The 25,527-nt window shown below is 37.7% G+C and overlaps 3 protein-coding genes across 3 annotated transcripts; 1 reads left to right on the forward strand and 2 right to left on the reverse strand.

The window, feature by feature from the left end:
• Positions 1-1,341: 1,341 nt before the first annotated feature.
• LOC129770040 (uncharacterized) lies at positions 1,342-2,560 on the reverse strand. Its single transcript, XM_055772627.1, has 2 exons — positions 2,286-2,560; positions 1,342-2,037 (listed from the first exon to the last, which is right to left on the reverse strand). The coding sequence occupies exons 1-2, from the start codon at positions 2,448-2,450 to the stop codon at positions 1,702-1,704; spliced, it is 501 nt and encodes a 166-aa protein (XP_055628602.1). The 5' UTR covers positions 2,451-2,560; the 3' UTR covers positions 1,342-1,701.
• Positions 2,561-3,591: 1,031 nt separating this feature from the next.
• Positions 3,592-7,679, reverse strand: LOC129767108 (uncharacterized). The gene is made up of 4 exons (XM_055767729.1): positions 6,102-7,679; positions 4,767-5,996; positions 3,837-4,448; positions 3,592-3,617 (listed from the first exon to the last, which is right to left on the reverse strand). The coding sequence occupies exons 1-4, from the start codon at positions 7,117-7,119 to the stop codon at positions 3,592-3,594; spliced, it is 2,886 nt and encodes a 961-aa protein (XP_055623704.1). The 5' UTR covers positions 7,120-7,679.
• A 7,908-nt stretch (positions 7,680-15,587) lies between these two features.
• Positions 15,588-23,979, forward strand: LOC129770038 (uncharacterized). The gene is made up of 2 exons (XM_055772626.1): positions 15,588-15,682; positions 22,879-23,979. Exons 1-2 carry the CDS (start codon positions 15,665-15,667, stop codon positions 23,449-23,451), a joined length of 591 nt encoding a protein of 196 aa, XP_055628601.1. The 5' UTR covers positions 15,588-15,664; the 3' UTR covers positions 23,452-23,979.
• Positions 23,980-25,527: the final 1,548 nt, after the last annotated feature.

Genomic DNA, 25,527 nt, shown 5'->3' on the forward strand with positions numbered 1-25,527 from the left:
ATAATCGTCATTTTGATTTTCTTTTGCCTTGATTAATGAACAGGCTTAACATGAATAATAAACAAAAAAGCCTTCAGGCATTTGAAGTTAAAACGTGTTGTGAATAAATAAATCTGCCTGAAATCTAAATCTGGATCCATCAATACCTCACCGTGTTCAATCAAATTCATCTCCGACATTGCAAAAAAATAATTTTCTTTAAAAAATCTGTGAAAATCTGTGTACCATGTATTTTGTACCTAAATTGCTCAGCTGAGTTATTTCATCAACCCCAAAATTAATCAATGAATTTTAGGCCTTGGATAAATAAAAAAAAATTGGGCAGATTAATCTGGGCACCTGACATTCATGTCCAAAAGTAAACATTAGTTCTACATTTCACATTATAGCAGGAAGGTGAGTTTGTAATTTTCTATTTGAGATTATTAGTTTTTTATTTGAGATTATTTCTTGGTTTAGTTTTTTTATGGTTAGCTATTTCTGATGGCCTAAAAAGAAAAAAAAACAAAACGAGTGAGAGCTGAGGGATGAGGCAAATATTGGGTTGGGGAAAAACAAATGTCGTATATTGTCAATATATGGCAACACTTAAACATATCTTGTGTTGTACTTATCGCATCGGGTCATACTATACGGCTATTTAAAGACGACAATCTGTGCTAGAAGTGTCGTTTTGATAGTGTTGTGATTGTCCTTTTCAGTTTCAAGTTATAGCGCGTCAAAAATGGAGTCCACCAAGCAAGAAATTCACCATATTTAACGTTTTTACTACCTGCGAGGTGAAACTGCAACGAAGGCGGCCAAAAAAATTCGTGTAGTTTATGGACCCGATATTGTAACGATTCGCACAGCACAGCGTTGGTTTGATCGATTTCGTTCTGGTGTAGTGGCTGTCGAAGATACACCCCGTACTGGTAGGCCAATCGTCGTGGAAACCGATAAAATCGTTGAAATAATCCAAGTAGATCGGCATGTGAGCACTCGCTCGATTGGCCAGGAACTGGGTATAGAAGATTCGATACCAAAAAAAGCTGGATGTATGGGTGCCACACGAGTTGACACAAAAAAATCTTTCAGACCGAATCAACGCCTGCGATGCACTGCTGAAACGAAACGAACTCGACCCATTTTTGAAGAAGATGGTGACTGGTGATGAAAAGTGGATCACGTTGTTTTCCACCAGGACAACGTTCGGCCTCACACATCTTTGATGACCCGCCAGAAGCTACGGATGGAATGTCCTATTGCACCCACCGTATAGTCCGGACCTGGCTCCAAGTGATTATCTTCTCTTCCGGTCTGTTGTAGACTTAGATAAACTTATTTTCTCTATCCTCCGAGAGCGAGCGAGGCGAACTTGTCGAAATCACTGACTTCTTCCAATAAATGATGTACACAGATGTAGAGTTGTATGATAAGAGAGAGTTTTATTTATCCACTTCGGGCTTTTATATAATGCGATACCAATAGACAGAGGAAACAGTAGAATTCAAAATAATTCATAATATTCAAGCTTGTGTAATTTCAGTACATTGGATTGAAGGTGTTCCATACTTATAGCATGCACGGAAAAGTATTTCTGAATACATTATCGTATAAAAAATGCAATATCAAACACACAGGCCCCCGTTGAAACTCCCTAGTTTCAACACTTCGACATCCAGGTCCTCCACTTCAGTGCATCCGCATGCGAACCCTATCCTATTTTGGTTCGGTCCACACTTGGTCCTCGATTGTTCCTGGCTTCTGTGGGACGTCTATTGGGAGGATGCATACCTCGGTGACGGCGCGTTTGAACAGTCCATTTGCGGTGCGAACTAGGACTACTCTGACGTGACCGTCGCTCCCTGGAAACGTTTGTACAATGCGTCCTAAGTTCCACTGTAGAGGTGGGAGGTTCTCTTGTTTGACCAATACCAAAACGCCTTCGATGGGATGGAGCTGCGTTTCGGTTTGCCATTTCGGTCGTTGATGGAGTTGACTCACGTAATCGCGGGACCACCGGCGCCAAAAATCTTGGACGGAACGTCTTAGCTCCTGGAATCGATTCAGTCGATTAAGTTCTAAATTTGATATATCTGGTTCAGGAATAGAGAACATTGGCTCTCCTATTATGAAATGACCTGGTGTCAATGCATTCAAATCTTCTGCATTGTCAGACAACTGCGTTAGTGGTCTGGAGTTTAGTATACTCTCAATTTGAGTCACAGCTGTTACCATTTCGTCAAGCCGAAGTGCTTTACTTCCCAAAATTCGACGGAAATGAAATTTAAAAGATTTTATACCTGCTTCCCACAAGCCTCCGAAGTGAGGGGAACGAGCTGGAATAAAATTAAAATTAATTCCTTGTTGTAAACAAAAACTGTTCCAAGACTCATGTTTAAATTGGTCGAGAAATTGTAAGCGAAGTTCTTTGAGCTCTCGATTTGCTCCAACAAAGGCGGTTGCATTGTCACAGTACAGGTTTACTAAACGTCCACGTCTGGCAATAAAGCGTTTCATTGCATTTATACAAGCCTGTGACGATAAATCATACACGATTTCCAGGTGGATGGCTTTCGAGACCATACAAATAAAATTCGCAACGTAAATTTTAACCGACGCACCCCGACCTACGAGTGGACGAACGAGGAAAGGTCCACAATAATCTAATCCACAGTTCGAAAATATTCGCGCTGGCGTAATCCTCACTTCAGGAAGTGGAGCCATGATTTGATTACTCATCCGAGGATTACAACGAAAACATTGGATGCATTCACGAACTATTTTTCGTGTAATCTTCCTTCCATGCAATGGCCAAAAACGTTGACGAATGGTTGATAATAATAATGTAGGACCAGAATGCAACGTTTGAAGATGAATTGACCGAGCAATTAAAAATGTAATTTTGTGGTTTGAAGGTAACAGGATCGGACATCTGGTATCCAAAGGTGCGGACAATCTTTCGAGGCGCCCTTTGATTCGAAGTAAACCAAAATCATCCAAATACAAATTTAAACCTTTCAATAGCGATTTGAAATTCATTTCAGGCTGAGTGCAGTCTTCACCTTTCATTTTATTAATTGATTTAAATTCATTCGGGAAAGAACATTCTTGTGCAACTCGAATTAATAGTTTCAGTGTAGTGTTTAACTCGTTTGGTGTTAACGGACCAGTAATTTTTAAATGCTTCTTCGAAGTATTGTAGAAAAATCTCGTACACCATGAAACGACTTTCAACAATTTCGACAGCTCCGAAAATCTTTCAAAAATGTCCCAATGCTCATGAGCACTATTTTTAGTGAGCAACGAAACGACAAGTCTACGTTCAGTTGAATGTATATCATTTTCACCTGTTGCAGATTCAATAATTGGCCAAAGATGTTCAGGTTTCAATAAAAATTCTGGACCATGCCACCACAATTTATCATTTAAAATTTGTTTCGGCTGAGCTCCTCGAGATATTTGATCAGCTGGGTTCATTTCTGATGGAACATGCCTCCATGTATGTCCGTCAGAAAGTTTTTGAATTTCTGAAATTCTATTCGATACGAACGTTTTCCAAGCAAATGACGGTGAATTAATCCAGTGCAATACCACTGACGAATCTGTTCAAAATACCACAGATCCAGAAAATTCTGTGGAAGTTAGAATTTGATTAATCAGTTGACTGCCTAGCAAAGCAGCACACAATTCCAAGCGAGGGATTGATTGTGTTCTTAGAGGAGCAACTCTCGATTTAGTGATTAGTAGGTTGCTTATTCTTCCACCACTCGTGTTAGTAGAAACTATATATACGCAGCATCCATAGCCTCGTTCGGATGCGTCACAAAAACAATGGATCGTATATGACGTACTAGTGATTACACGTCGAGGCACTCTCAACTGGTGCAGTAGCGGCAGTTGTTCGCGATAATCTTGCCACCAGTCTTTCAACTCATCCGGGAGTGGTTCATCCCACGTATGCTGACCTATCCATAAACGCTGTACGAAGATTTTAGCTGCTGCAACTACCGATCCGACTAGGCCCATGGGGTCGAATAATTGGGCCATTTCCGATACAACAACGCGTTTAGAGATCGTATCTGTGCTGGATAAATCTGGAATTTTGAAAGCAAATTGATCGATGTGAGGATTCCAGAGCAACCCTAGAGTTTTCACTGACGACGACCTATCTATTTCAATCTCACTCGGCATCTCAATTAGGTCAGGGGGTATTTCCCGTAAAACCTTCGCGTCATTAGCACACCATTTCCGAAGACTGAAACCGCCGGCGGCTAATAGCAGCCTTAACTGCGCTGCAGCATTGACAACGTCGTTCAAATTGTCACCACCAGCCAATGTATCGTCAACATAAGTGTTTTTCCTAATTATTTTTGCACCTAACGGAAACCGCGACTCTTCATCATCTGCCAATTGCATCAAAACTCGCGTAGCTTGGAAAGGAGCACACGTTGTGCCATATGTAACTGTTGTCAATTGAAATATTGAAAGCGGATCAGTCGAATTTATTCTCCAAAAAATTTGAAGCCAACGTCGATCCTCCGGATGAACCCAAATTTGTCTGAACATTTTTTCAATGTCAGCGATGAACACATACCTTGGGATTCGAAAATTTAAAACAATCGATACTAAAGTTGGTTGAACCGTTGGTCCGGCATATAAAACGTCATTTAAAGATAATTGATTACCTTCATTACACGAACCATCAAAAACTACACGTATTTTTGTAGTGGTACTATCAGGGCGGATTACAGGATGGTGAGGTAGAAAAGTAAATGGTTTACCTGTATGCGTAGTGCGCTGCATGTGCCCCAATCTTGCGTACTCATCCATGAATTGATGATAGCTGTCACGGAGGTTCGAGTCCGTCCTGAAACGCCGTTCAGTTGATAGGAACCGGCGCTGAGCCAGCTGATACGCGTCTCCAAGATAGGGTAACCGGTCTTCGCGTAGCGGTAGTCGAACCACGTATCTTCCATCAGGTTCCCGCGACACAGTTCTTCTAAAATGATCTTCACACCGTTGCTCGTCTAAAGTTAACGCTCTACCGACGTCGAAATTTTCAATTTCCCAACAAAACCTTTGGAGCATTGTTTCTAGACTATTGGCGGTACTAATAATGCAAATCGGCGATTGATTTGCAGCAGATGAATACATTCCCGACACCACGAATCCGAATACGGTACTCTGTAATAGAGGATAACCTTGAGCAAACGAAATTCGGCTAGATTCTAGCAACGAAAAGAATAATTCCGCGCCGACGAGAACATCAACTCCCGCACTAATGTTAAAACGAGGATCAGCGAGCACTACATTCGACGGTATATTCCATTTCGAAATGTTGATGTTTTTACTGGGCAAAATCGCCGGTATTTTCGGGATAACCAGACATGACACTGCAGCTTCAAATTTGCTTACTCGAGACTTTATATTAAGCATAACTGTTTCCGTGATATGTACTTTTCCCGTGCCGACACCGATCACATCCACGTTTGTTTTACTACGCTTGAGTCCAAGTTTCATAACTAGGGACTCCGAAACGAAATTACACTGCGAACAACTGTCCAACACGATACGCACGAAGTGATTACGATCGAACAAATCTTTCACCTTGATCAAGGCTGTTGCTAGAAACACTTCACACCCGATATTACGCGACGGATACATCTGTGTTAAAGTTGACTCTGGCTTATTTTCTTCAGAGTGTGCAGATAATGAACTCACTGTGGTAGATGTAGTCGACGAGAGAGTCGCGAGGGTATGAACCACTGGCATATGCGTAGATTTTGAACCCGACGGTGATGTATTATACGATTGCGTATTGTACTGATTAGGATATAATTGTTCTTCACTTTCTACCGATTGTTCATTAGCGATAAATGAGTGCGATACTCTCGAGTTAGTTTGAGAACGATCCAAACTATCTGCTGTCGGCAGATGTAATAGTGTGTGATGCCGATTTCCACACACTCCACAATTAGCCGAGTTACAATTTTTAGCCATGTGATAACCACCTAGACAATTTATACACAATTTATATCGTTTGGCAAGATTAAAACGCTGCTTTGGCGGTAAACTCTTATATTGTACACAGTTATACAAAAAATGACTCTGCTTACACTGAGGGCATCTAATCGAAGGTTCGGTGGCGACCAATGTCGAACCCGTTTTGGTTGGTCGCTTCTCATCATTGCTAAATACACTTGCATTTTGGGATAGTTTCACCGATAGTAACATACGAGCTTGTTTTCTGACGAAGTTCACTAATTGTTCATACGTTGGTCGCTCATTATCTTTGCACTGTTTTTCCCATTCCCTTAATGTCACTGAGTCTAAACGACGACTTAGACTCTCCACGAGGACCGAATTCCAGTGACGATCTGGACCCTCCAATTGGTTCAGCACACTAACATGGCGATCAAATTGATCGAGCAATTCGGATAGCCCTGAAGCAGATTCGCGTTTCAATGTAGGAATAGAGAACAATGCAGAAATATGACGCTTAATCAATAGGTTAGGATTATCATACCTTTCTTCGATAGCTTTCAACGCAATTTGATAATTTTCGGTGGATACGAGAATTGACGAAATTATTTGATGTGCTTCACCCTTCAATGCAGCCTTCAAATAATGCATTTTTTGAACGGAAGTTAGCTGCCCATTGGCGTGAACAAGCGACTTGAAAAGATCTCGGAACTCAATCCACTTTTCCGGATTCCCATCGAATTCTGGGACTCTAATCTCCGGAAGACGAATTGCTTGTGTGATTTGTGGCTGTACCTGACCTGTCGGTACTCGAGAAGTTGAAACGAGATTATCACGAGGCAATTTTGTGATTAGAGAGGATTTGAGATCAACATAAATGTTCTGGAATGACACACGTTGTTCTGAAAGGTCCTCAGAATCTTCAGATTCCTCATATATTTCGATTTCATCCTGTATTTCACAAAATCTTTTCCATAGATCATCGAGTAGATCTATTCTAACCTGTATTTGATGAACCATGCCTTCATGGTATTCATCATTAAAAGTTTTTATAAGCTGCGCGGAGCCGAGAATGTTCGACCTACGTCTGTGTAAAATTTTTAACCGATTCACTACACTAGTGCGAGTTTTTCTCATTGCAGGTGTTGGCATGATCTCGGACAATCAACGAGATAAATGTGACGTACCTGGTAACTGAGTCGGTTTTTCGATGAACGAGATGAATAAGAGAAGTTGAGGCAACTTCACGCTTTCGGAGGTGACGACGGCTGGTCACGTGTTCTTGATGTAGAATTCGTCGATCAATTGCTTCGAGTCAGCCAAAGGGGGCTCAGACACATTCGAATTGTACTGCTGCGACACACTTTTGACCCGATAGTTATCCGGCGAGACGATTCCCGGGTTTCGGCACCACTGTTGTAGACTTAGATAAACTTATTTTCTCTATCCTCCGAGAGCGAGCGAGGCGAACTTGTCGAAATCACTGACTTCTTCCAATAAATGATGTACACAGATGTAGAGTTGTATGATAAGAGAGAGTTTTATTTATCCACTTCGGGCTTTTATATAATGCGATACCAATAGACAGAGGAAACAGTAGAATTCAAAATAATTCATAATATTCAAGCTTGTGTAATTTCAGTACATTGGATTGAAGGTGTTCCATACTTATAGCATGCACGGAAAAGTATTTCTGAATACATTATCGTATAAAAAATGCAATATCAAACACGGTCCATGCAAAACGCTCTTGGTGATACTAAGTTGACCTCAAAAGAGGCTTGCGAAAACTGGCTATCTGAGTTTTTTTGGCAAATAAGGAGGGGGGTTTTATAGGGGGGGGGGATAATGAAGTTACCTTCTAAATGGCAACAAGTTTGCGAACAAAACGGCGCATATTTGACTAAAATTGGATAATTTTAAGTATGTTAAATAAAGCGTCAAATTTCGATCAGAAATACGACATTTCTTTTTCCCCAACCAAATATTACAATCCCCTGATGTGTAAACGGTTTAAGTTGATGAAAACTAGAAGCATTTCCATTTTCCTACACATTTGTTCTGCTCATTTGTGGGCTTCCCTACCCATGTCGTCAATAACGATCAACTTATCGGTAATCAACGAAGGGGAATGATTTGAAGTCACAAAGAAAAGAAGAAGAAGAACGGAGGGGAATATTTGCCTGGAGCATAAATATTGGATCTCGCTGGGGCAAACTTTCAGTATCGTTATAGATACGAAGCAATGAACATCGCTTGATCTTCCTATGTTATGCGTCATCACATGTCTTCGTTTCAGATTGATCTGTGGACGCGACCAAATTACTTACTTGCTGATTTCTCTGGCATTGCAATCATTACATCAATCTGACGCCATTCCATCAAAGTTCTGAACTACACAATTGTGTGGAGAATCATCAAACTAGATTGTCATAAACTAAACAAAGAAAATAATTATTCAGGAATTTTGCGCATGACAGTAGCAAAACTATCTCCACCAAGGATGACATCTATGGTAATCGAGACCAGAAATATTGATAGAATGGGCTTCTGTTGAGAAGCGCGCAAAGCGGAGATAAGTGTGTGTGTGTGTGTGTGTGTGTAAAATAATATCCGAAGTTATTAACAAGCGACTTGAACAAAACGAAAAACAGCGTAGTTCTACGTCAACAAAGTGGTCGTGTCTTGGACACAACCTCTTATAATTTTTTTACTTGCCAAATTTTTCATCTCGTACGAACCTGTGCACGCTCATCGACATGTTAAGTTTTTGTGAAGTACAACAGTAATACTTTCTCAGAAATATTAGTCTTTCTAGTAAAAAGTTGGTTCACGTAACACAATTTATACAGTATCTTGATAGCATAAAAAACAACTTGTGTTAAATAATAGAATTCTATTTTAAAACCGAAATCAGGTTTCGTTTATGTTGACCACCGGGAAACCACTTTGAGAATGCCTGGCATAGACTAACGCGCTCCCTACCCTTTGTTTTGTCTTGGAGACTTATTGAACATTCTCGTTCAAAGAGTGTATCGTCAACCTGTTCCCTGGAATATTCGTAGTTTTATCTCTAGGATCAACAGTTGCTATTTCCAAGAATCCCCGACAGGTCCTACTCGGAATTTCTAGCAGCTTTATAACTTCACTAGCTGACTCGGTAAACTTCTTCTTCTTCTTCTTCTTCTTATATGGCACTAACGTTCCTAGAGGAACTCCGCCGTCTCAACGTAGTATTACTTGCGTCATTTTCATTAGTACTTAGTTGAGATTTCTATGCCAAATAACACGCCTTGAATGCATTCTGAGTGGCAAGCTCTAGGATACGCGTGACCACAGTGCAAGTCAGAGGAAATTTTTTTGAAGAAAAATTTCCCCGACCAGAACGGGAATCGAACCCGAACCCCCGGCATGTTAGGTTTGACGCTAACCACTTGGCCACGGGAGCACCACTCGGTAAACTTCGTCCCTCCCAAAATTTATTTTTCGACATAAAATTCACGTTTTCTCACTTAGTGCACGTTCATGGGTCTAATCGCAGAACTGTTCATTGATTGATCTTCTAATCTACCTTTTAAAACTACCTTTTACTATAAATTTCCTAGTACTTCTACCAAAACTCGTCGTTATAATATACGATTATTTTCAGACATAATTCTCGTTCAAGATTTTTCAACCACTTGCAAATAACATGTTTCTCCGTTACATGGAATAAATGTTTTATACGCTCCATTGTTGATCTGGCAGGACTATTTCGACGACCATAAATTAGACGTAGCGCTCTTAAAGTTGAGGCCATTAACGCCGAATTTCGGGAATAAATCCTAATAACCTCGACTCGTTGTTGAATCGTATATCTTTCCATTATGAAAACCTTACTGAAGAGAAATGTCGAAGAGAGCGGGAATAAATATGGCGTCGTTTGCTGCCCTATCAGTCTACATTTGTAGCGTCCCTATTGAAATACCCGTTAGTAATTTTTCAAAGAAAACATGAAAAAGTTGCTGTTAGAAAAACACTTTCTCTGTAAAAGTGCCACTTTCCGATGTATGGGTGACTTGTTAAAAATTGTAAGGGCTATTCACATCTTTTTTTTTAAATTGAAAAAAAAAGTATTTTCGTGAAAAATGAATTTAAATTTTCAAAATATTTTTTTTCCAATAAAATTTTGATTTATAAATTCGTCTGATATTTTTTAATGAAAACGTAAATAATTTCCTACATTTTATTCTCTAACCATCAATTTGTAGGTCTTGTAGTTTTTGAGTTAAGATTTTTTGAAAAAAAATTAAAAAAAAACTAAAAAGTTCAAAAAAAAGCCAGAGTTGCCATGAAATCCGTCTATAGCAAAATAAAAATCTATCAATTATAATCATTTGAAATTTAGAATAAAACCTCTGATCAATATCTTTATAAACTCTCCCACAAGCATATAGGTTGCTATAACTTACGTTAATTCGAAAAGGATGTGCATCCGAGGAGTCATGGCTAGAAATAAGGTTGCACTCTGCATTACTCCCTTTGAACCATGATTTGGCAAAACCTCTTTCACGATACACTCCATAGCAATATATAATTAATATTATAATATGTTTCTAACTTGACAGTACTATCGCAGGTATACCGAATGAACGTTGATGATCTGGAATACCATGCACAGAATCTTTCATGGATAGCTCAATATTAACAGAGGGATTAATATTGAGCTATCCATGAGCTATCCGCGAGAATCGGAGGCGTATTGTAAGCGGAAGCCGTGCCTATTATGACCTTCACAAGCAATTGCGGTCGAACAGACTGAGCCAAAGTACAAAGTGTATACTGTACAATACGCCTATTATACCAGTTGTTCTCTACGGGCACGAAACGTGGACAATTCTCAAGGAGGACCTGCGAGTGGTCGAAGTTTCGGAAGACGAGTACTAAGAACGATCTTCGGCGGCGTGCAGAAGAACGGAATATGGAGACGTGGGATGAACCATAAACTCGCACAGCTTTTCGGCGAACCCAGCATTCCAAAGGTGGTCAAAGCTGAACGGATACGGTGGGCAGGGCATGTTACAAGAATCCCGGACAACTACCCTGCGACGATGATGTTTGCCGCAAATCCAGTAGGTACAAGACGACCAGCGAGCTGGATGGTTAGACCAGGTGAAGCGCCATCTGGCGGCGAGTACACGATGCCCAAGAAATTGGAGACCCGCAGCCCACATCCGAGTGGATTGGAGGAATATTGTTCAATTTATTGTTTATGAATGACGGGTTATTTATTCTACAGCGTATCAACAAACGGAATAAATAGCATGCCAGCTAGAATTTCTAGAATCATTCTACGTAAGACTGTATGCAAGCTGGAGCAATACAGGCAATTGGTGACATTTGGATCCTCTCCTGATGCAGAATATGAGTACAGGAAGCGGGACAATGCTTTAGCGTTAATTTTCATATATCATAGCAGGAAAAACAATAGTTCTATACAATCATTTCAAATCATTAGGATGGACAAAGCTCAACCCCTTTTGATTTACTTTAATACAATTTGAATAATACGAAACTAAACACGGTATGTTTCTGAAAAAATAATCATGTGTAAATTATGTAGTTTAACAACGCAACCATATCTACATAGTAGCATTGCACGGGTGAAGTTAACAAACATAATCTTCATTATCATCATCATCATAACCATCATCATAATCACTATGTGCCATCGCGAATGTCTCAGATTGCACACATAAATGTAATAAAAAGTATGTTGAGACGGCAGCCTTCTCAGATGCGTCAAAATCCGGATTAACAGGGGAGACCAGTGAATAAAATAGTGCTTCAGAAAACAGTTTCTCATTCTTTTAAAACGTGAATCGTCTGGTGGAGGCTGATATATTCAGCTAGCATACATTTCCGCAATTTCCAATGTGTTCCATAGAGGTTTTGAACTTTATGTTGCCACCACTTTTTGATAGGCGCTATCACTTGTTTTATGTTTAGTTTAATTTGACATTTTAATTAAATCGTGCAAACATGGATAAATACTACGCGTCGTTGAGACGTCGTACAGTGCGTGACGACACTTGGTGCGCTTTATGGGATGACGGAATGATTTCTCTTTTTTTTTCAAGAATGATGCCGGCCAGAGAATAACAGTTGAAGGTGATCGCTAATCACCAACTTTTTTGTGCGAAAATTGAGTGCCCTCAATGGATGTAGTTATGGTTTCAACAAGATGGTGTAACAAGACACATTTCGTGTATGTTACAATCCATTTATCGGAAACGGAAAAGTTTGGCAGAAGAAAAATTTATATAATGAACCTGTGAATTTGTCTCCAAGACCATACTGCTCAACACCGTTGACATCGTTTTTGTGGAACTGTTAATGAAATTCAATTTCAATTCAATGATCTACGTTGATTAGTCGCATATAATTGATCCCTCGGAAGTCAGCATTTGCGTTATCACTGATATACGGCCTCCATTTCTGCAAAAAGTTATCGAAAATTTATCGAAAAAAACATATTCCGAAAATCAATTCGAACAAAATCAAATTCTTGGCAACAAACACAACATTGTTATCAACCAGAAACTTTAAACACTTCGATTTAGCAATACACTGGGTTTATTTATAAGCATAAGACTATTGTTTGATGAAATGTGACAAGTTGGTGGGACAGTTATGCCTAGAATATTAACATGGGACAATTGAAGTTGATGTTGTTTTTTGGAATACTGGGAACAAACTATAAGTTTTTTGTGTTTTTCCGAAAGATTATGCATGAAAACATCGTTTTATGAAGGAAAGTGAAATTTGCCAAAAAGTAACATGTGAGAACTATGCGCAAAACTGCAGTTTAATAGCATGAAAAAGTAAACACAATTGGTGCCGTAGCAAGTATTATCGCTATGTAGTATATGGTAGTGATATCGCTTATGAATCGCACAGTGGTGTGAGGGCAGTGAGTGATCTGCAATACCTTCGCAGAATATAAATCTCATTGTTATTAGGCAATCACTAACAAGGTGTACACGTGTGCTGTTGAACTTTTTTTGACGTAGAACTACGTCTTTCAGGAAGGGTACCAAATCAGAAAATCAGGTAACGTTTTTGTGAAATGAAGTTAACGTTAATAACTATTTTTACAGCGAACAAATTCTAATACTTTGCACACCAATGGAATCGGAAATTCTCTAGGATTCGTTTGATATACTATACAGTACAACCCATCAATGCCTAAACAGTTTAAATTAATGAAAACTGGGAGCATTCTCATTTTCCCATACATTTGTTCTGCCGATTTGTGTGCATTCCCGAACAGAGCTGTCAATAACGAGCAACTTATCGACGAGCAACGTAGGAGAAATCGTAAGATGTAAAGTTTCCATGAACAAAGGAAAAAAAGAAGAACGAAGTGAAATATTTGCCTATAAACAGTGGATCTCGCTGAGGCAAACTTTCATTCTTCGTGAGGAAATCGACGGAACAATATCGTTGCTAGGCGAGCTGGACTGCGAGGGATCGAATGCCTTTCTCAAGGCAATGGGAGTGGAGGAGTAATATAATGGACAAAGCGAAGTTTTCCAAGGGCCTTTTTGAAGGTTAGAAACGAATGAACTGATGAAAGTTTAAAGTCTCGGGCAAGGAAGGAAGGCAAACTTTCAGTATCCTTCTGTATTCAATGCAATAAATATCGGTTGTTCTTCCTTGTTTTGTGTCATCACATATCTTCATTTCGGACTGAGCTGTGGACGCGACCAAATTACTCACTCGCTGATGTCTCCGGCATTGCAATCATTGCATCAAACTGATGCCATTGCATTAAGGTTCTGAGCTACACAATTGTGTGAGGAATCATCAGGCTAGGGTATCGTCTGCTCACCAAGAAAATAAATGTTCTGGAATTTTGTCAGTGATTTGGTTTCTCTCTCCACAAAGGATGATAGCTAAACTAATCTAGACTGGCAATATTAGCAGAAGGGGCTTCTGTTGAGAAGAGCGCAAAACAGAGATTAGTGTGTGTATATTTAGTTGTTTTTAGCCATCGATATATGGATATTTGTGTGCGTACGTGCGTGCTTCATAACCCGTACGTAAAAATAGTGCATCTTCGCTACGCTGAAATCCCATTTGTATCTGCTCCCGTGTGCATTAGCCCTGTAACGATGCAACAATCGCCTATTTTTTATGTTAAGATTGACGATTGTTTGGTGTTGCAAATGATGCAGTCGTAATGATAAATATAAACGAAGAGGGGAGATAGCGGGAGGGAAATATTTACGCTAGGGTATTAGTAATGAATCTCTCCTGAGACAAATATTCAGCCTTTTTCCAAGCAGTTAACATTGTTTGTTTTCTGTCATCAATGCATTGAACTGACGCTATGGTCAAGCAGGTGTTAAGGATGTGCATCAAAATTTTCTTTGGGGAATACCAAGTTATTCAATAAGTTATATTAAGTTATTAATTTATTTGGGCTCGCGTGTCAGTGGCAAAACTGCTTTCAACTAGGATTGTATTTGCGCTAATCTTGATCATAATGAAGCAGTGCTACTCTTTTAGAGGTTATGGAGATTAACAGATAGAGTTTATTTCATTTATTTAGTCACCAAGAAAGTAAATATTGTTCTGGAATTTTGTATGTGATTTGGTTTCGCTTGCCAGTAGCAAAACTTTTTCCACTAAGGATAACAGCTGCGCTTTTCTCGAGCATGTTTTGTTCTGCGAGCACAAGAATCTATCATCAAACAATTATCGTCAAATGATTCTACAATAAAAAAAGCTTTTCAGGGCGACCAAACTGGTAGAATAGTTATTTCAAAATTTTCGTAGCATTATAAAATAAGATCTGCAGTTATAAACAAGCGACTTCAATTAAACCACAACGTAATTCTACGTCAACAATGCGGTCGTGTCTTGAACTCAACTTCCTATAATTTTTTTTTTGAAACTGGGAACAAACAATAATTTTTTTAGTGTTTCCCGGAAGATCATGCGCAAAAACATCTTTTTTTGAAGAAAAGTGAAAATTGTTGCTTCGGTAAGCCATGAGCAAAAAAAAAATAGTAAAGTCTTCGGGGAAAACCGTGAATTACTAGACACTTTATTAGTACGCACTAATGAATACACATTAAGTTCACAAACAGGTGACAAAACGAAACTAATCTGTCCGTGAAGGGAGCCAGCGTAAATCGAATGAGAAGTTAAGCGTAAACATTCTGTTTATATCACGAACACATTTTTTTCATTCCATCCGATATTTATCATAATTTCCCCCGCTTCTCGGTTGGTTATTCGGGTTTCGCACAGTTTATTTAATTCCGCTTAGTTTTTTTTCTCAAATTTTCCCTTTGCCACAGGCGGGCATGGGCAAATTCCGGTCTGTTTTGGTTTCGAGCTTGGATGGGTTCTCTCCGTCCGCGGCTGTGTCTTTCCCGAACGCGTTTTCACTCATTTTCGCCGTTAGAGTTACGCCATCCGTTGTGGCGTCGCGTCTTGTATGTAAACTTTTCGCGAGTGCGCCGCGATTGCAGCTTTTCCCCCAATCCATCCTCCTCAAGGTGGAGAAAAGCGGTGAACGCTGGGCGCTTATAAATATTGTTGTTTGGGCCTACCGAAATCACAGTCGCACGTTTTCCATCGATACAGAAACAATAGTCAGCTTCGTGGAAGCATCTAGGGAATCTAGCACAGAACTAGCGCGAAAATGGCGTTCCTGTTTAAAGTAAGTAGTACTGGCAGTGGTAGAGATTCTAACCCGGGAGCGCACTATTTTCCCTACTGATGTGAAAGTGAAAAGTGATGAATGGTACTTAGTACTTGGAGACTACCGCGGGGAGATAAGCGTAGATCGTGTTTTGGTGGAAATCGCAGCTGATTATTTATGCGGTGTCGTACAGGATAAGGGAGAAAAACTGGCGGAGAGATAATTAGCGGTTGAACGAAAGTTGGATGATGGATTTTTTGTAATGATCATGTGAGGTGTAATAAGGAAGCCGAGAGTCATAACAATGTGCTTGTGATGTAATTTATGGTCGGTTTAGCGGAATGGTAATGCTGTGCCAAGTGTTGTTAGTAAGATCTTGATTGACACTATCTGCTGTGGATCTACGGAACGTGAATGTGTGCAAAAAAAAATTGGATGACTAACGTTATTTTGCATAAGCGCATTATCGGTGCGATGCTCCACTCTAAAAGAAAACCAGTTATAGAATCATAGTGATGATGGAGCAATAATGATAACATCATATTTAATGTCGTGAAAATATTGCTGAAGGGACTAATTATGGCTATGTTTTGAGTAAACCTCATAAACAAAAGTGTATAGAAAGATACCAGATGGATATAATGCATCTACATATTTGTCTCGAATTTGTAAGAATGTCATCGAAACAAAAACTGAATTCTGCTCTGAAACTTTCAATTCATGAAAATTCAAGACGTGACAAATAAAGTGAAATTTTTGTACTACAGCGCGGACTCGATTATATACAGTCTTCGATTTCTTTTCACTGTATGCAATCGAACGCTGTATATAATCGAGTTAAAAAAAAAATTATTTGTTTTTCCTACATATATTTTTTGTTTTTTGACTATAAAAGTAAAAGTTGATTCATCCCCTTAAAGCCATAAAATACTTTTTTCATATAAAAAATCCGAATTCTTTTAGGAGGTGATAGAGGTTCATATTTAATGATAAAAATCCTTCTACGCATATGTTCGAATTCCAACAATGGCAGAGTTATTGAACTTTTTCTCTGTTTTTGGCCGTCTTGCCTTAAACTGGTTCTAATTCAAAATTACGCTACGTAGCACAATACAATGTTGCTTCCATTTGAAAGATAATAAAATTTTATACAGGATACAGTTGTGAAACTTCCAAATTAGTGGATTTAAGTAACATGTTGGAAGTGAAAAACTTCAATGTTTGTGGTTTTTAAGGTGTTACTCTTAGTTTTATCCAAACAAATACATAATAAACTTGAATGTTCCTATCAACCAAATTAAAGCTCCTTAACCGCTGTACAATTTGATCTTTGATACCCAACTTCAACCTTTTTTAATTTCGCTGCAATATCATTTTAAACGATTCTTGGTGAATCTTCAACTAAAATCTACCAAAATCACGACTTTAACTTTACTGTACTCGTAATAGCCAATTAACTTTCACGTTGACGTAGACACATTTCAATTTTGCTTGAAATAAGTCATATTTGAAATATAATTTTTTCTAACTGTATATAATCGAATCTAAAATTGTATATGATCGAATCATATGTAATCGAATCATACATAATCGAGTCCGACCTGTATCTATTTCTTGTCTCGGGAAGTGAAGTTGAAAAATGCAAGAGTAGTTCCAGTATTTTAATTTTTTCATTGTTGTTTGGAATGTTAGATTGAGTCGCTAAAATACCATCCACGACCCAAAAATTCAATCCTTTTGAGGTGTCTGTAAATTACGTTCAAGCACATTTTATTTCGTGTGTCGGTCATAAATTGAATACATTGAACTATGTTATTTGAGAATTTCTCGACCATAAAACCGACATTTCGCTCCTAATTCAGGTAACTTTTCATAACAGAGTTTCCAATAATGTCTCACACATTGAGAAATAATGCATATTTAAAACTGTAATTTTGGAATTAAACGATTCACAAGCTGAATGACATCCAAATTTGACAGCGTTCAAAATGGGTATAGAATATTTTTAATACTTCAAGCTCTTTTAAGGGGGGACCCCGGTCTGGAAAATCGAAAAATTTTTTTTTTTGTTTTTTGCATTTTTGGGAAGCTTATGCCCTCAGAAATGTTGTCTTAAAAGGATTTTTCGATATTTGATTTCGTTGGAAAGTTACAGCGAAAAGTAGTCACCTCAAGGGATATAGTATTGCGGTACGAATTCCAAAAGCGTTTTGCTCGAAACCATTTTATTTCAAGTGGTGGTATCGATATCTCAGGATCTGCTCGATCGATTTGGCTGAAATGTTCTTTTCAGCATGTAAAAATGAATTATCTAAGGCGTTACATAGCCGTTTTCTGACATCTAATTTTTCCGATTATTTAGAATTCGTTATTTAGAGATTTTTCATGAAAAATATCTAATTTTTAGCAAAAATGGTCGCCGTTTTGGCAATTTTTCGAATTCTAAAAAGTCCCTATGTAACGCTTTAGGTATTGTCCTAAAGTTTCAAAATATTCAGAACCGATACCACCAGCAAGCTACCGATTTTCAGACAGCATCTACGCATCCAACTGTCAACAGCGTCATAATTATTATTCGTGCACTCAAAAAATGGAAAATACATCTTCAAATATATCTTAAATAATAACCGAAATTCACGAACGCCTCACTCTATTCGTAACATCCGAAAAAAATCTACGAAAAATCATTATTTTCCGACCTTCCAGACAGGGGTCCTCCCTTAAGTTGCATTAGACAATTCTTATTCTTATTAATCTGTAAATTTGAACAATTTTTTAGGATTTTTATTTTTTTTCGACCAAATATTATACTATGCTTTATGTGAAATTCAGGTTAATGAAATATGGATAAATGTTGTAGTATTGTCAAAATGCCAACCACGAAATGGATAATCTTGCGTAATATTTGCATTCTCTCTACGTTTGATCTATTTCTTGAAACATTCCGCCACTTGATGTATGATATATCATCCGAACTATATTCAAAATTTGGCAGCTAAAACTGCGGCTGTTAAAATTGTGTTTTTACTCAACTGAATTGTTCTTAGTCGTTTTTAGTAAAAAATCGCAAATACTGATGGAAATTCATGAGCATTTTGTGTGATATCTGATTCAACATACACAACATACTCTCACTATTCACACAGCTCTAACTTTATTCACTGTTTTTGAATCATGGTGAATGTAGCAAACCTCTAACTCATCAACAGTATACTTACGAGTCTCCTCGCGAGTAGATATTCATAATTTGACCAATTAGAACTGATTTGGTTGACCATGAAGGAACACAATGCATTAAAACTCTAGGGAGCATCGTTGGCGTTTAAATAATACTGAAAATATTTGTTTGTGACTTATAATCAGGACAGTTGCCTATAAATCGTTTTGTAATGTAACTAAGGGTTTCGTGAGTAAATTTACATTCTTCTTTGCTCGTGACCCGAATTATGCAACCAACCTCGCACTAGAATGAATGAAAACCTAGATTTTTAGTTCATTTTTGTTCACAAAATGTTAAAGGTCGAATCATGGTACAAAATCTACAAGTTTTTTTTATCACAAATAATTCCTTTTGCGAAAAATTCATCTTTACATCCAAATCGTACTCAATACTGAATTTGTGGTTTTTTGGCAAAAAACGCTCAACACAGTTGCAACCCCGAAGAACCACTAGCATCGTATTCGATTTTGACTGAAATCATACTATGTTTCGGATTTGATCCAATGTGTCCCAAATTTAATCATGATTCTCTCGCCTGATGTTCGACAAAAATAGTTTTACCATCGTGGACTCATTTTTTAAATTTTCTACATGACTTCTATTTTATATGAAAAATCTAAAGAAGGATTAAAAAATAGATATAGAAATTTAAAAAAAAATAACAAAGACAATAAATTAGAAATATTTTGTCAAATATCTCGAGAATGGCTGCATTTAGATGGAGATTGATAAAGAGCTTTTTTATTTTAAATCACATCAGGATTCATAATTTGTTGCTAAAAATGATTGTAAATAACAAAATTCGAAGTTTCGAAATTCATAAAAGTTCGATGTTTCTCAAAATTCGCCAAAAATAGTTTCACCATCTTGGACTCATTTTATGAATTTTCCACATGACTTCTATTTCATATGAAAAAAATTAGAAAAAAAAAATTAAAATTAAGAATTAAATTAAATTGTTTGTGCATTCATATAGAGTATTGTTGTTTAAAGGTGAAAAAATATACACTTAGAAAAAAATTAGTACTCTTTTTTTTATTTACAACAAAAAAAAGAGTACTAATTTTTTTCTAAGTGTATATTTTTTCACCTTTAAACAACAATACTCTATATGAATGCACTGGTTGGGATTGTTCAAAATTCGCCCATATAGCTTTCGAGCTCGTGTTTTAACGCGATCTTGCTGTTCCGGTGTTTGTTTGGCCACTGCCTTTTATAGGTCTTTAGACCATGTCTCTGTTTAATCCGCTGAATCATCCCAATACTGGTTTTGAACTTCTTGGCCGAATCACGAAGAGATGCAGACCGGTTCTTCTGAATATAATTTACAACTTTTCGGCCCAATGCAGAATTTTTTCAGAATTTCTCTGCATTTTGCATGCATGTTTTAGACTGAATATTTACTCACAGAATGAGGAAAGCATATGGGCAGAGGAAGAATTGAACTTTCATATGTGTAATTTAACCCTCTGAAAAGAATTCAGTAATTACAACAATAATTTCAATAATTTTGCGGCTACTCCTCCATACACATCATCCTCACTAAGGTTATGATGTGCCTTAAACATAATCTCGTTATAATCCCTTCAATTCGTCAAATATCCTGGTTTCTCGAAAGTATCTAGCCCTGTTTAGGAAATATTAGATTTTTTTGTGTGTAGTGAATATGATTCGGGGTTTTCAATCTGAACAAGCATATTCAGTTGATTTGCATCTGGCAATATGTATGATATGAAGTTAGGTACAGTTTTTTTTCCAAAACGTTTATTAATCAGAATGAATTACTTATTATCTAACGTTTACAGAGTCAAATATCACCTTAAAATATAACTTATTTTCTATATACTTAAGACTAACAATTTAATAATAACTAAACACTAGATTAGTTGGACAGGATTAGGATAGGTACAGCTTTGTACCAGATGGATTTTGTTAGATATCCTAGTGTATTTACGGATATACGGATATTTTTTATATGATAAAATGAAAAGCACAAAACTCAGGAAAAATCAGTATTATTTTATAAAAATCAGGGACAATTGAGCGTTTGTCAGGGTATCAGGGAGCGTGACAAAAAAATCTGGGAAATCCTGAAAAACCAAGAAGGATGACATCTCTGCTTGTACTAATCAATGTTGGTCTTAGGTCACAACAATATTGTTGTATAAAATTAAAATAGTCAGAAATTCGACTATAAAATAGTCACATTTCGCACATTTCGCATAGTCGCACACATCTGAAAAAACTTTTTTTTTCTTACTTTGCAATTATGCGTCCCAGTGATTAACAAACGTCGGCCCCTAGAGGCCAGCGCGGGACTCAACGTGTTAACCCTTTATAAGACCGTGGGAAATAGGTAAGGAATCGACTTCAATTTCAGAGAACGTAATCCTTACATGAGGAAGAACACATATTAACATTTGATAAAAAATAAACTATTGAAACAGTTGAAAAAATTGGTGGCACACTATTTGACGCTGCTTTGTAACCTTACTTAATTGCGCATTTGGTTATGCAAAAATTAAAACAATATTTCTATTGCATCGGAGAACTTATCAACTCGTTACATTTTCAACGAATTTGAACAGAATTTTCTGCCGGCGCTCTAAAATCGCGCTTTTTTTACACAAAAATGACTCCCAGATTAATATCGTACATTAACATTTAGATAACTTTAGAAGTCTTTGGTTAAGCAAAATATTGAAATAATATTCCCAGTGCAGTCAAATTTATTCTTTGGGGGCAATATAGGTCTTACGAAACGAAGGAAAAAAACCGAAAACGTAGCGATCAATTTGTTTGAGTTTCTCGTGCTTATGTTGCAATATTCGTTTGATTTTTTTTTCAATAGGTGACTATTGAAAATAGAAAGCATTAATAATTAATGAATCCGGATTCTTCCTACCACTTCAACATTTGAACCTGTTTGGAGGATACCAAACTATAATCGGATTTTATAGTAGTAGCAACTTCCTGTCTTATAGCTCGGGTCAGTCAAAATATTCGGAATTTTTTGGATTAAATTAGAGTAAGTATAGAGACGACGAAATTAAGTTTTCGAGAAAAAGTATCGAAAAATAATTCCGATTTTTTTATGATCACATTGCGATCGAATTAGTTTTCAGCCACACAGGTAGTCAATCTGATATCGAAACATTAAAAAATTGGCTGTACATCCACGTATATTTTCTCAATTGTGTTTGTTTGTGTGTTGTTAGAGGCCAAAATTTAAAAAAACCACCAAAGTTCCGGAATATTACGGATAAGACAAACTATTAAAAAAGATACGTACGGTACGTTACGAAAAGTTACTTTTCTGCATACTTTGTGTTAGTTTTGTAGTGTTAACAGTTCAATTTCATCCAATACCGGAATAACTGTAAGCGTAAATCCGTCGAACTATTATTCCCCACATGTTTTCAATTGAATTTGAATCTATGTAATAATCAGGTTAGTCCAAAACATAAGTTTTCAGATCTCAGTCACGTTCTAAACTCAGTTTAGCTGGTTGTGAATTCTTACGTTGTCCTGCTGGAACTTAAGCTTTGGCGGATGAAATTTCAGTTTTCAAAAATACCAGAATGCATCCTAGACCATAATCAATCCTCAAATTTTTTCTTAGAAAGTATTGAGGTTCCTTGCACAAATTTCTCGTCAAAATCCAATAAATTCGCAAATTCCAGCCGCGTAGAAATACCTACCGAAATATAACAACCAGAGAATCAAATTTTAAAATTTAACAACTCATAATGTCTAAAATAGAAGCAGCAGAAATTATCTGTGATATTCCGAATTTGTTGTTGTTGATAAGTCTTCAATGTTATAGGATGATTCATATATCATAGAATAGCATGAAGATAGGGTACTCATTGGTAAAAATTACTTTTGTCAATCGCTCCAATCTCCTCTACATATGTCAGAAAGTTTCAACTAAAGGCACAGTTTCAGACAACATTTTAATATTTTAAATTCGACTTGATTTTTTTTCTTGCAGATCATTGCCTGTCTCACCTTGCTGTCGCTGGCAGCGGCCGAATATGGCGAAGAGGAAGAGCACCACCACCATCAACATCTCGAACCAGAGGTGGGCTTCTCGTACGCCAAGTTCAGTGGACCGGTCAGTGGACCCGCTCACGAAATCCACGTCGAAGACAAGCACGGCCACGGCCACGCCATCGATTATGTGGCCAAGCCGGACTACCACTTCGAGTACGGAGTAGAGGATCCCAAAAGCAAGGTTTCGCAGAGCCGCAAGGAACATCGCCACGAGGATGAGCTGCACGGAGAATATAGCGTCCAGCAGCCGGACGGTAAGCTGCGTGTCGTTAAGTACTCCGCCAACAAGCACACCGGATTCCACGCTGAAGTGTTGATCGATGGAAAGCCACTGTACCAGGAGGAACTGGCCAAGCTGGCCCAGGAAGCCCAGGAACAGAGTTCCCGGGCTCACGAACATTCCTATCAGGAGGAGGAGCCTTCGTATGGTGGCCATGAGGGGCAGACCTACGAGGCCGATGAATCCTCATCCTACGGAAGCGACGAGGGCGGCCACGAGTACTACCACTGAGAATGAAGGAAACTCCACATCACGCTGAGATTAGGATTATTGTTCGAAAGTTACCTTTTAATGTTAAGAGATATGTATACGATTTTAGCTCAATCGGTCTCGTGACTCGCGTTGAGTCGTTGGATCGCTCGCCGAAGTTACTTTCCTAATTTTTGTAAAGGATTTTCGCATTGTTTGGAAGGTCTAGTCGAAGCTCAAAAATAACGTATACGAAGTTATCGCTTTTCGTGTTCCTTTTGCCGCATCGACATCGAGTTCCTATGCTTGCTTCAAATTCCATCTGTTTCAAAGTTATAATTTTTAAAGTCAATCGTTAAATAGCTCAATCCGTACATGTGATAAAAATCGAAATGATGAAGTCAATTTTCGTCAAGCAATCGAAGCTGCTTACACGAAAATTGCACTGCCGCCCTCTGTAGTTAGTGTAGTCGAAAGACACTACCATGAAATCTACAAACAAAAAAAAAATGTATTGTTAACTAGTTTGTTATGAATTTTTACGATATATGTAGGTAAACGGTATACGATTAAAAAATGAGTACGAGTGCTCACGCAATAAAAATGATTGAGTACAGAAAATCTATCGTAGTTTTACTGTTTTGTTATTATAATTAGATATTTTTCAAGTTGTGGAAGAGCTGTTCAATTTTTTTTTGTTAACTGGAACCCCCCTTACATAGGTGTTTTAATTTTCCGGTTTTCACAAATGTTCAAATCACAAATCACTTTTTGACGTAGGATTACGTCTTTCGGGAACATATTGGGGTACAAATTGAAATTCGAAAATCAAGTACATCGTGAAAATTGTCCAATTTCAAACGCTTATTGCTCAGTCATTTAAGAATGGATTAATGAAATTTTTGCGTCAATCGATTTCAGCACTCCATAACAATTTTTTATATTGAAGAAAATAATATATGTCATGAAACTAACTATCGAACAATTGAAAAATCTCAACCCCTATCTTAACGGAAATACCCACTTCTGATTGGTTGAAATTGACGACACATGCGGCAGGTCCCTAACAGAGACATCAATACCAAGCTGCCTGGGGGAAATCGACATTGCAAATACATGAAAGTAGGGGGAACTTTTGTTCCTACCAAAATGTGTTCCCGAACAGAGACATCGAAACCAAGCTGCCTGGGGGAAATCGGCATTACAAATATATTTCCATTCGGGGGCATCTTTGTATTGGAAGTAAGGTGAGTGATACGATTAATTCTAGTAAATCGAATTTAGATTTGGAACTTTTGACGTTGGTTGCTTCGTGAAATTTCATATCAAAGACCGATCCTGTATTGTGGAAAATTTAGCACAAATGTAAGTTTAAAATAGTATATGGTAGCAGTTAAATGTTAAAAATGAGTTGATATATGAAACGATTTATTTTAATTTCCTACTCGAGAACGGGTCGTTTTGTTTAAGCTGTCTGTTTTGATTTCACCCAAGGGAAGTTTATACGATGAGAAAAATTGGAAAAGGGAAGAAATATTTGAAAAAGTAATTTCCCATATCCTCTACATATAGTATTAGAAGTTGTTAGTCCAATTAAAATTCGTTTTCATCATATCTCGTTCCACCTCGGTATATTTTATCTGATATCACCATACAACGACTGTTTATCATCCTTCTGCTATCATCACACTGATGAAGTTAACAAACAATACCCAACAACCGAACAAAACGGCCCTTTTCAGGGCCACCAAATCATTATCAAAGAGTTTAACGATGTAATTCTTCAAACATATCCAAAATCAACTGATAGTCTAACGGAATCCTACGTCAACTATGCGGTCGTGTCTTGGGCACAACCCTCCTGTGACTTTTTACCTTCCATTAGCAATATTCAGTCGTAATGCCAACACGTATCATAATGCGCAAATTTTGTTTTCCGCAAACCTTGAGGAAACCTAGAAGATTAAAATCAATTCTTTATAATCGAATTAGGCTCTTTTGTTTTAAAGTCTCTGTAATTAAACATTAATATCATCATCTTTTAAAGTGAATTCTTAGCATGTATTCAGCTCACTGGGTGCAGCGAGACTGGAATAAAAATCTTCGTTTGTATTTAGG

Source organism: Toxorhynchites rutilus, chromosome 2 (assembly GCF_029784135.1).
Source record: "Toxorhynchites rutilus septentrionalis strain SRP chromosome 2, ASM2978413v1, whole genome shotgun sequence".
Lineage (NCBI taxonomy): Eukaryota > Metazoa > Arthropoda > Insecta > Diptera > Culicidae > Toxorhynchites > Toxorhynchites rutilus.